Source organism: Hydra viridissima, unplaced genomic scaffold (genome assembly GCF_058129835.1).
Source record: "Hydra viridissima isolate aposymbiotic clone 2 unplaced genomic scaffold, HvirCarnegie_v1 scaffold_2, whole genome shotgun sequence".
Taxonomy (NCBI): Eukaryota; Metazoa; Cnidaria; class Hydrozoa; order Anthoathecata; family Hydridae; genus Hydra; species Hydra viridissima.
The window spans coordinates 7,067,376-7,080,342 of record NW_028324301.1 but is presented as its reverse complement, the minus strand read 5'-3'; the positions used below and the strand labels follow the sequence as shown (position 1 = coordinate 7,080,342).

The window sequence follows — 12,967 nt, the reverse complement described above, 5'->3', positions numbered from 1 at the left end:
GGTGGAATATGCATGATCTCAAACCGATATGGAACTGCCAATAACAAATACATGAAAAACTATGATCCTTCACAACCATCCAAATTCATTCAGTACTTAGACGCTAATAACCTTTATGAGTGGGCCATGAGCAAACCTCTTCCCGTTAGAGGATTCAGATGGATGGCTGAGGATGAACTCTCCAATTGGAAATCCATGCCTTGTATTCTCAAAGTTGATTTAGACTACCCTACACACCTTCACGATGAACACAATGACTATCCTTTGGCTCCTGAAAAAATGATTATTGGAAAAGTAGCCAAGCTCGTTCCCAATTTAAACAACAAGGATAAATACGTCGTTCATCACGAAAACCTAAAACTCTATGAACGATTGGGTTTAGTCATCACCAAAATTCATCGAGGAATCACCTTTGAAGAAGAACCCTTCATGAAACAATACATTGACCTCAACACCAATAAAAGAAAAGTCGCTAAAAACGACTTTGAAAAAGAATTCTTTAAACTCATGAACAACTCTGTCTTTGGAAAAACAATGGAGAATATTCTAAAGCATGTCGATATTAAACTAGTCACCACAAAAAAAGAAGCATTAAAATTGTCCAAACTCCCTCGATATAATCGGTACACCATTTTTGATGAAAAACTCATCGCAATTCATATGAAGAAAACACAAGTCACTTACGACAAACCCGTTTATTTAGGAATGAGCATCCTCGATTTGAGCAAAACTCTCATGTTTGAACACCACTATGAAAACATCAAGCCTAAATATGACGATCGTGCAAAACTACTCATGACCGACACTGACTCGCTCATTTACGAAATCAAAACAGATGATTTTTACGAAGACATTGCTGACGATGTACTTGAAAAATTTGACACGAGCGACTTTCCTAAAGACAATCCTGCCATTCAAAACGCAAGATTCAAAGTGGGCTTGAATAAAAAGATCATTGGCAAGTTCAAAGATGAAACCGGTGGAAAGCAAATCACGCAGTTTGTCGGTCTTCGACCCAAACTCTACTCTTACTACATCCCTGAAGAAATAGATGATCAAGAACATAAAAAATGCAAAGGTGTTAAGAAGTGTATTGTTAAAAATCACCTCACTCATCAAGACTACTACGACTGCTTGAAGGATAAACAAGAAAAACTCACCACCATGAACGTCTTCCGATCACGTCATCACGATGTCTACACTGAAGAAATTAACAAAGTCGCACTCAGCGCTAACGACGACAAAAGGCACATCTTAGAAGACGGAATTCACACCTTGGCCATCGGACATTACAAAACAAGGCAATAAAGAAGAACAGGCATCTTGAAGAACTGGTATAGAAATGATTATTTTTATACTTCTTCTTGATTTTTAAAGACGACTCTTAAGTATTGGTTTTGTCATGATATGAAGTGTTCACCATTTTTTATGCATCCTTAAGTATGGGAAGGGGTCAATGTCCTGGAACCGCCTTTTCCCTATATATTATGATATTGTAGCTGCCGCTCAACGCCACAGAACCTTCATCTACAACACTTCGTTCCAACATTTCAGAGACAAAAAGTTTTTAAAGAGCTCGTTTGTTTGACAAAGCTACTAAAACGTATTTTCAGTCTTCCACCAAATAAAAAGTAAAGATTGAACTCTCGATAACATCGAGAAACCAATGTTTACTTTCGAAGCTAGATATTCCTCCACAACCCATAAATGATTAGATTAAAAGTTTGAAATCCCCCCTTCTACTCCCCTGAAAAAAACACACTCAATCGTTATCATTAGAAACTAAATCAAAACATTAACATTGAGAAGCATTAACAACAATTTTGAGATTGATATATTTCATTATTTTCTCAAAATAAAAAAAATACAAAACATTTTATTATACTTAGATAAACTATACTTCAAATGTTGGCTATATCTTCCTCTTAACAAATACACCTTAAACTCCTCAGTTCGATAGCCCACACAAACACCTCAATCACCTCCTCAACCACCCCCACCCCCACAACCACCACCTCCACAGCCACCACCACAACTGCCACCACAACTACCACCACCACAATGACTTCCACCACCACAACTAGTTTTACAACTACCAGCAGCTCCATATTCACCGTATCCTCCATTAGTTGCACTGCAGTCAAAATTATGTATAGACCATTTATTGCTAACTCTAAACTGCTTGCCGTAGTAAGTAAAGTAACCTTTCTTTTTAATCTTATGGTACCATCTGGGAAGCAGAGCAAAATGCAAACCTGCAGCATGCAACATAAACATGTTTTTCAGTTTAGTTTCGTTGCGCACTATAATATCAGGAGAGTGGCAGCCATTTTTATCCGGTGGTGGCCTTGGTTGACTAAGAACAAACAAAACTGCAATAGATAAGCCAACACAGAGATGCTCCGTAACGTCTTTTTCGAGCTTAGATAATCTTATTTCTCCTGAAACCAAATCTACTGAGCCTCCTCCTTTTTCTGTTAGCCATGTGAACTTTGTAATGGTGCTACGACTTTCATCAATACCTTTCACTAATCTCATTTCTTTGTCTTCAAATGAAAACATCTTTACGTTTAAGTTACCGAGACGCCCTCCATTAATATTATTGCAGCCTTTCCAGCTTGACTTCACTAAGCCCCAATCTCCTCTTTGACCTCTTATCAGCATGACCCTTTCAAAGAACGAGTCGCAGGTAAAAACATTGGATGGTTCAGAGACTTGTTTACGCTTAGGCAAAGATGAGTTGTCGATTGTGTGCGAAGTTGCAATGACGTTTCCATCAGAGTCATGAACTTCTAACGCTGAGAGCGGAGGGTATTGAGAATGCACAATTCTCCATTTTAAAGATAAAGGAAAATCACCGAGGTACCTTAATGGGTTGTCGGTGTATTCACATGGGGCTGAATTCATAGTAACGGCGATAGGCAACATAGTTTGCAAACTATCGATGACGAACTTGAGATGGTTCGAAGAGTTTATCGATCCGCACTCATTAGTTCTAAATACGGTATCATGCTTTGCTGAATATGAAGCCGCATGCAAGATTATCGTGCATGTGGTTGTTTCATTAGTTGCTGAAAGTGCTTTTAATTGTGTTTTTATTCGTTGCCGTTCTGCAAATGAGATCGAGGGGATTGAGCATTTTCCAACAAATTGTTTCTCAAATGTCGAATTAGCACAAGCTACTTGAATTTCGTATTTCGTATTTGAATCGTATTGAAAGAACGTTTCGTCTAAAAAAGCAACAGCATGATAAAAAATGAAAACAAAGCATTTCAATAAAAAAAAAAAATGTACCAATGAACAGGAAAAAAAAAAAGTAAATTCAAAAGTTTCATTAAAAGGAAAATAAAAAAAAAAAAAAAGAAATGTAAAAAAAATCAAACTGTTTTTAGGGCTCTTTAACAATATTATTTAACAATATCTAATAATGATATTTATTATATTAACGATATTTTAGTTAACTTTTAATTATTCCAAAATTCTGACAATGATTTTTGTCATGATTTTAGTAAAACTCAGAATTATCATCTGGCATCGAATATTTTCAAAAAAATGTTTTTACAGTTGACACTTTTCAAAAGTTTTAGCGCCAATTGCGTCTTTCTTTTTATTCCACATTCGTCTTTTTATACGATTCAATTCAAGCTGGATTTTTTTTTTTTTTTTCTTTTTTTTTTTTTTTTCACACAATTTATCTTAAGTCTTAAATATATTCTCTTCTGTCGAATAAACTTATACCTTCAAGTTTAAACTCTTGAATACCATTTATGACGCGATAACGCCTGCGAAACATAGGTAAACCTCCATCGTTTGTTACTTCAATATCAACTATGCTTTTATTGTCACTCAGCTCACCAGAATCAGATAAAGAAACATCAGAAATGGATATGGACATTAAATGCAACAATGCAGTCCAGCTCTGAAAATAGTAAATAGAAGCGTCATTCAAAAATTCTTTTTTATGAACGAATTATTTTTTTTTATCAAATTACATAAATGTTACCACAAGATCATTATTTAACGAACTGAATGATCGAAACGAACACTTTAAAAGCATTAATGTCGTTTATACCTTTACAACTGACTGAGAAAAAGAATATTTATCCATCTCCACTTTAGGCAACGGCGGTTCACCTCGAAGCATTCCACCCATAACCTCGTACTTTGAGTGAAGCTTTTCCCATAGCAACTTCGTAGCTAAGCTGCCTCTTTGTAGTTCAGACCCCGGACTTCTATCCGTAGTTGAATCATCGTGATTAAGAACTTTGCCCAGAACATGCTTCGTGTCCTCGTAATAATGCATCACGTGCTGCTGATGACCATGCCATATCAAGTCCATGTCATAGCACGGTACAACAAATGTTTCTGGACTCTTTCGTTTTATGGAAAGCATAATCAAGTATCGTTTCAACGAGCTCTTTAAAAACTTTTTGTCTCTGAAATGTTGGAACGAAGTGTTGTAGATGAAGGTTCTGTGGCGTTGAGCGGCAGCTACAATATCATAAGAGCATTTGAAATCTTCCTGAGAAATAAGAGTGGGGTTTAAGTCGGTTAGATCGATATCGTATTTTGTTTCAGGATATTCAGTGGACCAATGCTCCTTTGAAACAGCTTGCGTATCTAAGTTTAGATACATCGGCATGTGATCAATGACTTTTCCCACCAGTCTTAGGCAATCTCGTTGGTAAGCAACAGGGCTCAATACGTGACAATGCCACACCCATTCGATGTCTAGCGGAGCAACAAGAACCTGGTTGTATTTAGCAACAAGGGGTAGCCAATACTTCTCATAACGATACACTGCATTTTTTAAAAGACTTTCGTAATAAAGCATTGGATATTGGTCAACATGGCGAAGGAAATCGTATTCAGCCTGAGCTGTCTGTACGAGATCAATGTTTGATGGAAAGCAGTTAGTTGCTAATCGATTTCTCATTTGAAGGCTGCAAAACGGAAAAAAGAAAATCCTGAAAAAAATTCCGAATAAGAAAAGTATGAACTCTTTTCCAAGAAAACTCAAGCTAAAATAACTTAACGTTTATAAAAGGTAGTTTTTATTATAAAGTGATTTAAATCGTAAGATTCAACTTTTGAGCAAAAGAGAAAAATGAAAAAAAAAATAATAAGGTTTATCAAGCACTTGACTTCCCTGTGAAAGTTATGACAAACTTTTGACGGAAAGCTTTGACGTCAAAGTTTTGGCAAACTTTTGACAAAAAAGCTTGACGTCAAAATTTTGACAAACTCTTTTTTACGAACTTATTTTATTAGAGGTGAAGAAATCGCGTTAAATGTGTTGCTACTTTTTCTTTTTAGTTCTTCTATTTCTTTGAATATAAATTCTTCCTTAATAGCTCTCAGCATCTTTTTCCTGCTGATATATGCTGCGAAAGATGTTTTTACCATGTAACCGGTTGGAATGGAGTTTTTTTCGTATCAAAATGTCCATTAATTGATCAGTTTTTATGAGTAGTATTTTAAAAACTTGATTTGAGTCAGTTCTAAAACGTTGGCGGAACTTTGTCTTAATGCTGTGCAGTCATGGTACAGTTCAGCATTTATGGGCTCATTAGTTAATTGCCCTTTGGCCATTAACTTTTCCCCGATCAGATAATGACTTTCGTTTTGTTAATTGACGTATGTTTTGCTGTTGTGTTTCTGTACGCTTTTGAACATGTCCAATACATTCCTTTTTGTTGTGAGAAGGGAAAACGAAAGATGTTGTAAACATAGCTATAATTCTTATTTGGCTCAAACATATTACTTATTCGAACGACGAAGTGTGTGTAGCAGCCGAAACACTTGGTGGACACACATGTACAGTTGCATAAAAAATACAACAGTCACATAATTAAGATTAAAAACTATTTTTGCAATAACGACTAATACTTCAATTATTTCTTCGCTGATAAAAATCAGTATTGGATAAAACTGTTTTTGTTATAACGACTTCAACTACAACGACTTCAATGGTTTCTTCAGCGATAAAACGAAAATAGTGCAGTTAGTATGGCTTGCGACAATTCCACAACTATTTAATGACTTTGCTTCCAAGCCCAGACAAGAGAAAAATGTTAACCAAATATAAAAGGAGACACTTTTAGAAGAGATTTTAGAGAGAAAAAACATTTTGAAAGAAAAAGAGTTAATCACAAGTAGACACTTAAGCCGTGAACTCCAAAGGGGGTAGGAGAGAATGTTTTCTGAATAGCGTTCGATTGCACATTACTGTATTAGTAAATTAACAGAAGAATACATTTGAATAAAATACTTGAGAGTGTTTATGAAGCATTATGAAAGTCGAAAAAGACCAGTAGTAAGTATCGTTATTGCGTATAATTTTTGATTTTGGAGTATTTACATCAAGATTAGCGAGTCTATTACTGTTTTATGTATTTTAGTTTAGTAAAAACTACATCGTCGTTGTTTGCATTAAGATTTTCTTGTTAAATTCTTGTGTAAATGTTAAGTGTGGGAAGTTAGCGAGTCTTCCATTACACTTACCAATCGACGAGTCAAATGCACCTACATACATAGACTGAGAGCAATTCAACAACCAAACCGCAGCACTCAACCTTTTAACATAGCTAATTGAACGTCAGCCAGCCAGCCAGCCAGCCAGCCAGCCAGCCAGCCAGCCAGCCAGCCAGACAGCCAGACAGCCAGCCAGCCAGCCAGACAGCCAGCAGGAAATAGCTTGGACATGATACGAGCTCTTCAGGCGTATTCATGCAACATTTAAACGATTCTGCTGAAGTATAGTATTTTCGAATTTCTCACAGAGCAGCAACAATCTGCAACTGAAGTTTTAAATAGATCAATACCTATTAATACACAGTTAATAATACACAGTTCACAAAACTGAGAATAGTTATTGACCCAATTAAAAATATGATAATCGGCTCAAAGAAAATCAAGCAGCATTGTTCTTAAAGGTAGTAAGTTGGGGAAACCTAAAACAATGGTTCAATGAAAACTATTATCTAAAAACACTAGTTAAAAGTTTACAAAATACAGTTTGCACGTTGTTCATCTCGGTTCAATTCTAAATTAAAAATTGCAATAAATGTTCGAAAAACGTTTGTGGAGATCTGCTGCCTTAGGCCTTAACATCTATACTTTTTAGTTGATGACTTTACATAAAATACAAAATGAGCAGAAAATCGTACCTTCTTAATGCATCTATCTTGCGTCTGAAGCGAAATTAAAAGCAAAACGTAAAACGTTGAAAAGCTTAAATACTTTCGAAACCTTATTGTTTCCGATGACCTTGTTGTTTCTACCAGCCTCTCTCTTTTCATTCTTGAAATCTTTTAAAGACAATTAATTAAAAGATTTGAATGAAAAAGGATTACTTAGATGTAATCCTGAAGACAATTTTATAAAAGCGCGTTTTAAAAACAAACTGAAAGGGAAGTCGAGAAATGCTTGGGATTTTTGATGCGCAAACTCGTCCTACATTATTATCAGGGCTAACAAAATGTTGGCTTGTATTATTTTACACCAAGCCATTGTTTTAAACTGGTTGAAACTAGATTTTTGATGACTAATTAAAAATCGAGTTTTAACCAGTTTAAAATATATCAACTTTGGTACATCTCTTTTTGATGAGATCAGCAATACAGACTATTTAAACAGGGTTAAGTATATTACAAACGGTCATTCTTAAACTAAAATTTTGTTAAACGAAAGTTGTTCTTAAAGGAAAGTTCTATTAAAAAAAAAACATGCAAATACATACAAAAGACATTTTTCAATTTTGAGAAGTATGCTATCGATAGATTGCACAGAAATCTTTTTAAGTTTCGAGTGTGCGAGGTCGCCGGCCTATCGTAGATACTAAGCGTTTGCGTCTCGTTTTTTTTTTTATTCGAGACGAGACGATCCTAAAAGCTTTGTCCCGATTAGCGATAAATATCGAGGCAATTTTCAATTTTCACTCGAAATCAGGGACGATACCGAGACGAGACGAGATGTCCCGGAAGAAATAGGAGCTTTACGATTTCCCAGAATTTACACCTTTTTAACAGGACGTAACGAGACATAATGAGACATACCAGTTAATCCTTAATGTAAAATTTAAATAATTAATTTCAGGCACAATTACCATTGTTTATTTCAGCTGCTATTATTGATATTGTTATACCATCTATATAAACACAGCTTTATAAAATTTAATGGTAGCAACTGAAATTAGGGGAGAAAAAGTATTTTTGGGATAGTATTTAACTCTTTCCACTAAAATATATTGGAAGAAAGGGATAAATATGTGTCCAAGGGCTAAGTTTCTGATCATTTAATATTGTTTACCGCTGAGGTCAGTATTCACTTTTAATGCAAGAGTTTGTTTTACACTCATATTTAAGGGAAAGGCTATCAAAAGTGTCTTTAACTTTTTTGATCCACAAAACATTTGACTTTTTTTAAAAAGTGTAATTCTTGCAGAGACTAACAATAGAGCATGATGTTTAATACCTAGCTCTTTTCTTTTTTCTCTTTTCCTTTGCTCTCCAAGGACCACCCATAGTTTATGGGGTTTTCCAGAACCAAAATGGCTACTTTTATTGGTCATAAGATTTTCTTGAAGCCATTGGTATTCTTTTTCTATTAAAGAATCATAATTTCTACCACATTGTTTTAGTTTTTTTCTTCACTTTTGAAATAAATCTATCTAAAGTAGCATTAATTTATGTTCTATTTGCTAATTTTTTCACTTTTATTTGATTTCGTGAAGTAAATCCTTCCAAAATCCTAATTTATCCACTCCTAATTCACGTATATTCGGAATGAGATCTAATCTTTTTGTTGTTGTTGTTTTTAAAATCATTAATATATATCAGAAACATTTTTGAGTACTTAATACCATTTTTCACTTTACACTGTTTAAATACTGAAGTTGTTAAATAATGCTATTTCAAATATCTTGCACTTCTTGAATAGTAAATCGTTGTTCAAATTAAAACATTTTAACAAATTTCTAAGTAGCATATGATGACAAAAATATGTTTCTTGAAACTATATTTGATATGCTGAAACAAGTCATACAAGTAAAATACTCAAGTACAAGAAATACAAATGCCAATGAGTCTATAAAAACCTTGTTTTCCGCCATTTTCATTTATTTTGATATAATAAAGCACTGTTAAAAAACGGCGGAAGACAAGGTTTTTATGGGTTTATTGACATTTGTATTTCTTCAATAAAATATATAAAGTTAAAAGATTATCTTAAAAGTAAATAAAGACTTTAATTTAGATTAAAAGTTCTCCAATTTTACTAAATAAAAATCTCTCATTTTTTAGATTTCTTTGAAAATAATATTAAATTTTTTTACTTCTTTTAACCATAAAATGTAAAATATAAGTTTTATTAAAACACTGTTTTTACATTTTAAATAAATGATCATTCTAATTTAATATCACTTAAAAAAGGGCACTATATTTGCCAAAAAGCTGTGAGGGGTTTAGTGCCACTTTTTTTTTTGCTGTTTTGAGTCACTGTGCGTCAAAAATTTTCTTCACTGCGAAAGCGCGAGTTAGATATCTAGTTAATATAATTGATTTGTCTCGTAACGTTTCGTAATTATCCGGGACTCAGTTTTTAAATTCCGAGAAAAGATTTATGTCCCGATTTATAACTCTATTTCGAAACAATCGTTTCCTTTGTCTCTTTACTTTTTTCCGGGAAACTTCTCGTCTCGTTACGCTTTCCCCGGTTCATTTCGAGAATACGATTCCGAGACGCAGACCCTTAGAAGATAAACACATTCTAAACCGGTTTTACTACCGTTGTAAAGTGATTCTGCTAAGTGTCATGGCTTAGCGTTACGCAATTAATCTGCATTAAACGAGTTCATGCAGAACGAGGTTTTAAAAAAAGGCGTGTTAGATTTATTGTTACATTATCATCACTTGTATAATTTGTGAAAACATGAAGAAAAGCAAACACGGTAACTAATTTTACCGGTTGTGTTCTTTCAATTTTAGTTATGAGTTTACAATATTAGCATCGTTTAGAAAAAACCAAGTTGCCAGTGCAACTTTTCTCATTTTCACTTGATATCTCAGCGTTAAGACATCATGGACGGGATAATTACCTCTTTTTTTCATGTTCCATTATGATGTAGTTGAAAATCAATGATAACAGAATCGTTTTTTCTACCGTCAATAGAAATTACATCGCTTGCGAAATGTTGCAGAGAAGGTGTGAAGTTTCTCGACAATTTTTGATCTTTTCTGGCGTGCGCATGATGAGCCCGCGTTATATCTTAGACATTTCCTTTTTTCTGGTCAGGAATGGATTATGATGTAGATTGCTCTCCGATGATATGATGTATAATCGCTCTCCGATGACATGCGACAATAATCGCTTGCCAATTAGAATCGATTATTGCCATATGTTGTTAGTAGCCGACAAATAAAGCTTAGATATAGCTCAAACATCTCACAAAGCAGCAACAACCTGTTTTGTGAATTAAAAAAGAAACGAATTTTAAAAAAAGTAGATTTTTACTAGTAGCAGGAGTAAACAGTCTAAAAATATGAAGGATTGCTATTGCATTAAGTGGGGGAAATACTACGATGCACCCACTTAATGATGAAAAAGTCTATGATTAATTATCAGTTACAAAAACTATTTACTTAAATTATTTAAACTACTACTAGAAACGCTTTTGCACTTTATGGTTGGAACTGGAGTAGGAGCCGTGTATGTGATGGTTGACTTGACAAGATTAGAGTGGGAATCCTGATTTAAGTCTGTCACATTTCTGTAAAAATATGGAAGTGTCGCACATAATAAGAATAACCTTAAGCTGCGTGTTTATCCTTTTAAAACTAAAAAGGTACCATTGTTTTTCCACAACCTTCGATGGTATGTTGGGCATTTAATCTTGTCTACGATAGGAAAGTCAGGAGAAGCAAGTGAAAAGATAAGCTGCATATTTATGTGCATGACTTTTACATTTGGGGAGCTTCAGTTCATCAATAGCTCTCTATTCTTGATCTTCTCGCTGAACACGCTTGCTGCAAAATTACAGACGAAAGATTTAAAAAATAGTTAAAAAGGATTGCACGGAGAATAAGTTCTCATTGTAAAGCAGCAAAGTATGTACCCGTAAAAGTACGCCGACAACGCTTCAGTGAGACATACCACCGAAAGAGGCTTTCTACAGTCAGCTCACTTGAGATTATATCACAGATGACAACCTTCAACAATGGCAGAAGGTTTGGAATATATTCTGATACAAAATGCTTGGTGACTTCCACAATACTTGAAAACTGATGAATATTTCCTGGAATATTTGAAAAGCTTGAAAAAAACCTGAAAACTGACGCTCTACTACTCACCGATGTGTTTGAAAAGTTCAGGGGCAATAATTTAGGAACAATGCATCACTATGATCTCGATCCTGTGTACTACTTCTCATCACCTGGCATGTCCTGGAATGCTCTCCTAAAAAAAACTAAAGTTGAGCTCGAGCTGTTGACGGGTATTGACATGCACCAAAATATTTGACGGAGAACTTGTAGCAATACACAGCTCCAAAAGCAAACTCAAACTGAACAGGCATATATGCTGGCCAGGGTGTTCTCGACCTATCCAAACACTTTATGTATAACATTTGGTATTTATCATTAAGACTAGGTATGGTGACAAGTTTAGCTTGCTATACATCGACATCGGTAACTTGTTATTTCAAGTTGAGAATGAAAATTTCTATACAGGCATGCAAGCACACTTGAAAAATTATGTTTTCAATGAGTGCAATAAGCATGATTTGTATTGCGACATAGAAAAAAAGGGCGTTGGTAAATTCAATGATGATTACAATGGACGCCTTGTTGCCAAATTTGTTTGTTTGCAACCAAAGATTCAATTCGTCATGACGGTCGACAATAAAACAAACTCAGGGCCAAAGGTGTTCAAAAAGCAGTGGCTGAGAAAAATTTTTGCCATGAGCTGTGTAAATATAATCTCGACGAGCGCAAGGAGTTTAGGCATAAAGATGTAGCTATTAGGAGTCATGACCACCAGATGAGAGTATACAAACAGAATATGATCAGCCTGAATCAATCAGGCTGTACAACAAAGTGTACAGCAGCATGTAGACTTATCTTTTTTATGTTGTACACTTGTACAGGTGGATAATTACAACTCATCAAGTATCAAATTTATAGCAGCTACATTACATTAAAGCAGTTGCTATAATATTAAATTCAGTAGTATTTCATCAATAATGGTTATTGAAAAGTAGTTTTTAGTTAATTGGTTTTTTTGAAACACCCAACCAGTTACTTAATTCAATGACTTTAATCAATTACTTTATAGTAACATTGTATATTAACTGCTGCTTATTTATGAATATTATACATTTTAAGTAATAGAATATATTGACTATAGATTTATATATATATATATATATATATATATATATATATATATATATATATATATATATATATATATATATATATATATATATATATTAGGGGTAGTCATTTTGAGGGAATTTTTGAAAACGAAGTACATACCCAGCTAAAGTTGGAGCAAATATGCTAAAACTTAGTCAAAATTTTTTTTAGGTCAATCGGGTGACTTTTAAGTCCCCCTCAAGACTAAAGTTGTTAAGAAACTGTACTTCAAAAAAGGAAAAATAGGGTATGTTCAGAGTGTTTGAGGGGGATCTAAGTGAAAAAATTATTTCCGTTTTTTTTTTTTTTTTTGTTATTTGTTATCTATATTTTCATTTTAAAAGGGTACGTCATCATGTATTTTACATATTTTTGGTTAAAACGATATTTACGAAAGGAAAAAATGAAAATTTTACATTACGCAAGAGGTTATGAAAATCGGGAACGATAAAAAAATTCTTATAAAATAATGCCGAAGAAAATGTGCTGAAGATGCTGCACTCTATTTTTAAGTCACTAAGAGTTTTTATAAACAAGCTGTACCTGAAATTGCG

General features: G+C 34.1%; 1 protein-coding gene and 1 long non-coding RNA gene across 3 annotated transcripts; one reads left to right on the top strand and one right to left on the bottom strand.

Moving 5' to 3' along the window:
* Nucleotides 1–1,821: 1,821 nt before the first annotated feature.
* On the bottom strand, nt 1,822–7,304 carry LOC145185265 (uncharacterized). 2 transcript variants are annotated; one of them, XM_090077097.1, is made up of 4 exons: nt 7,170–7,304; nt 4,073–4,967; nt 3,739–3,919; nt 1,822–3,230 (listed from the first exon to the last, which is right to left on the bottom strand). In XM_090077097.1, exons 2-4 carry the CDS (start codon nt 4,934–4,936, stop codon nt 1,987–1,989), a joined length of 2,289 nt encoding a protein of 762 aa, XP_089933223.1. In that variant the 5' UTR covers nt 4,937–4,967; nt 7,170–7,304; the 3' UTR covers nt 1,822–1,986. The 2 variants fall into 2 exon arrangements, with proteins under 2 accessions (XP_089933223.1, XP_089933222.1); XM_090077096.1 differs by having other exon boundaries at nt 4,073–4,943; nt 7,170–7,303.
* On the top strand, nt 5,992–7,081 carry LOC149891714 (uncharacterized). The gene is made up of 2 exons (XR_016449420.1): nt 5,992–6,316; nt 6,402–7,081. It is a non-coding gene; the product is annotated as an uncharacterized LOC149891714 (long non-coding RNA).
* Nucleotides 7,305–12,967: the final 5,663 nt, after the last annotated feature.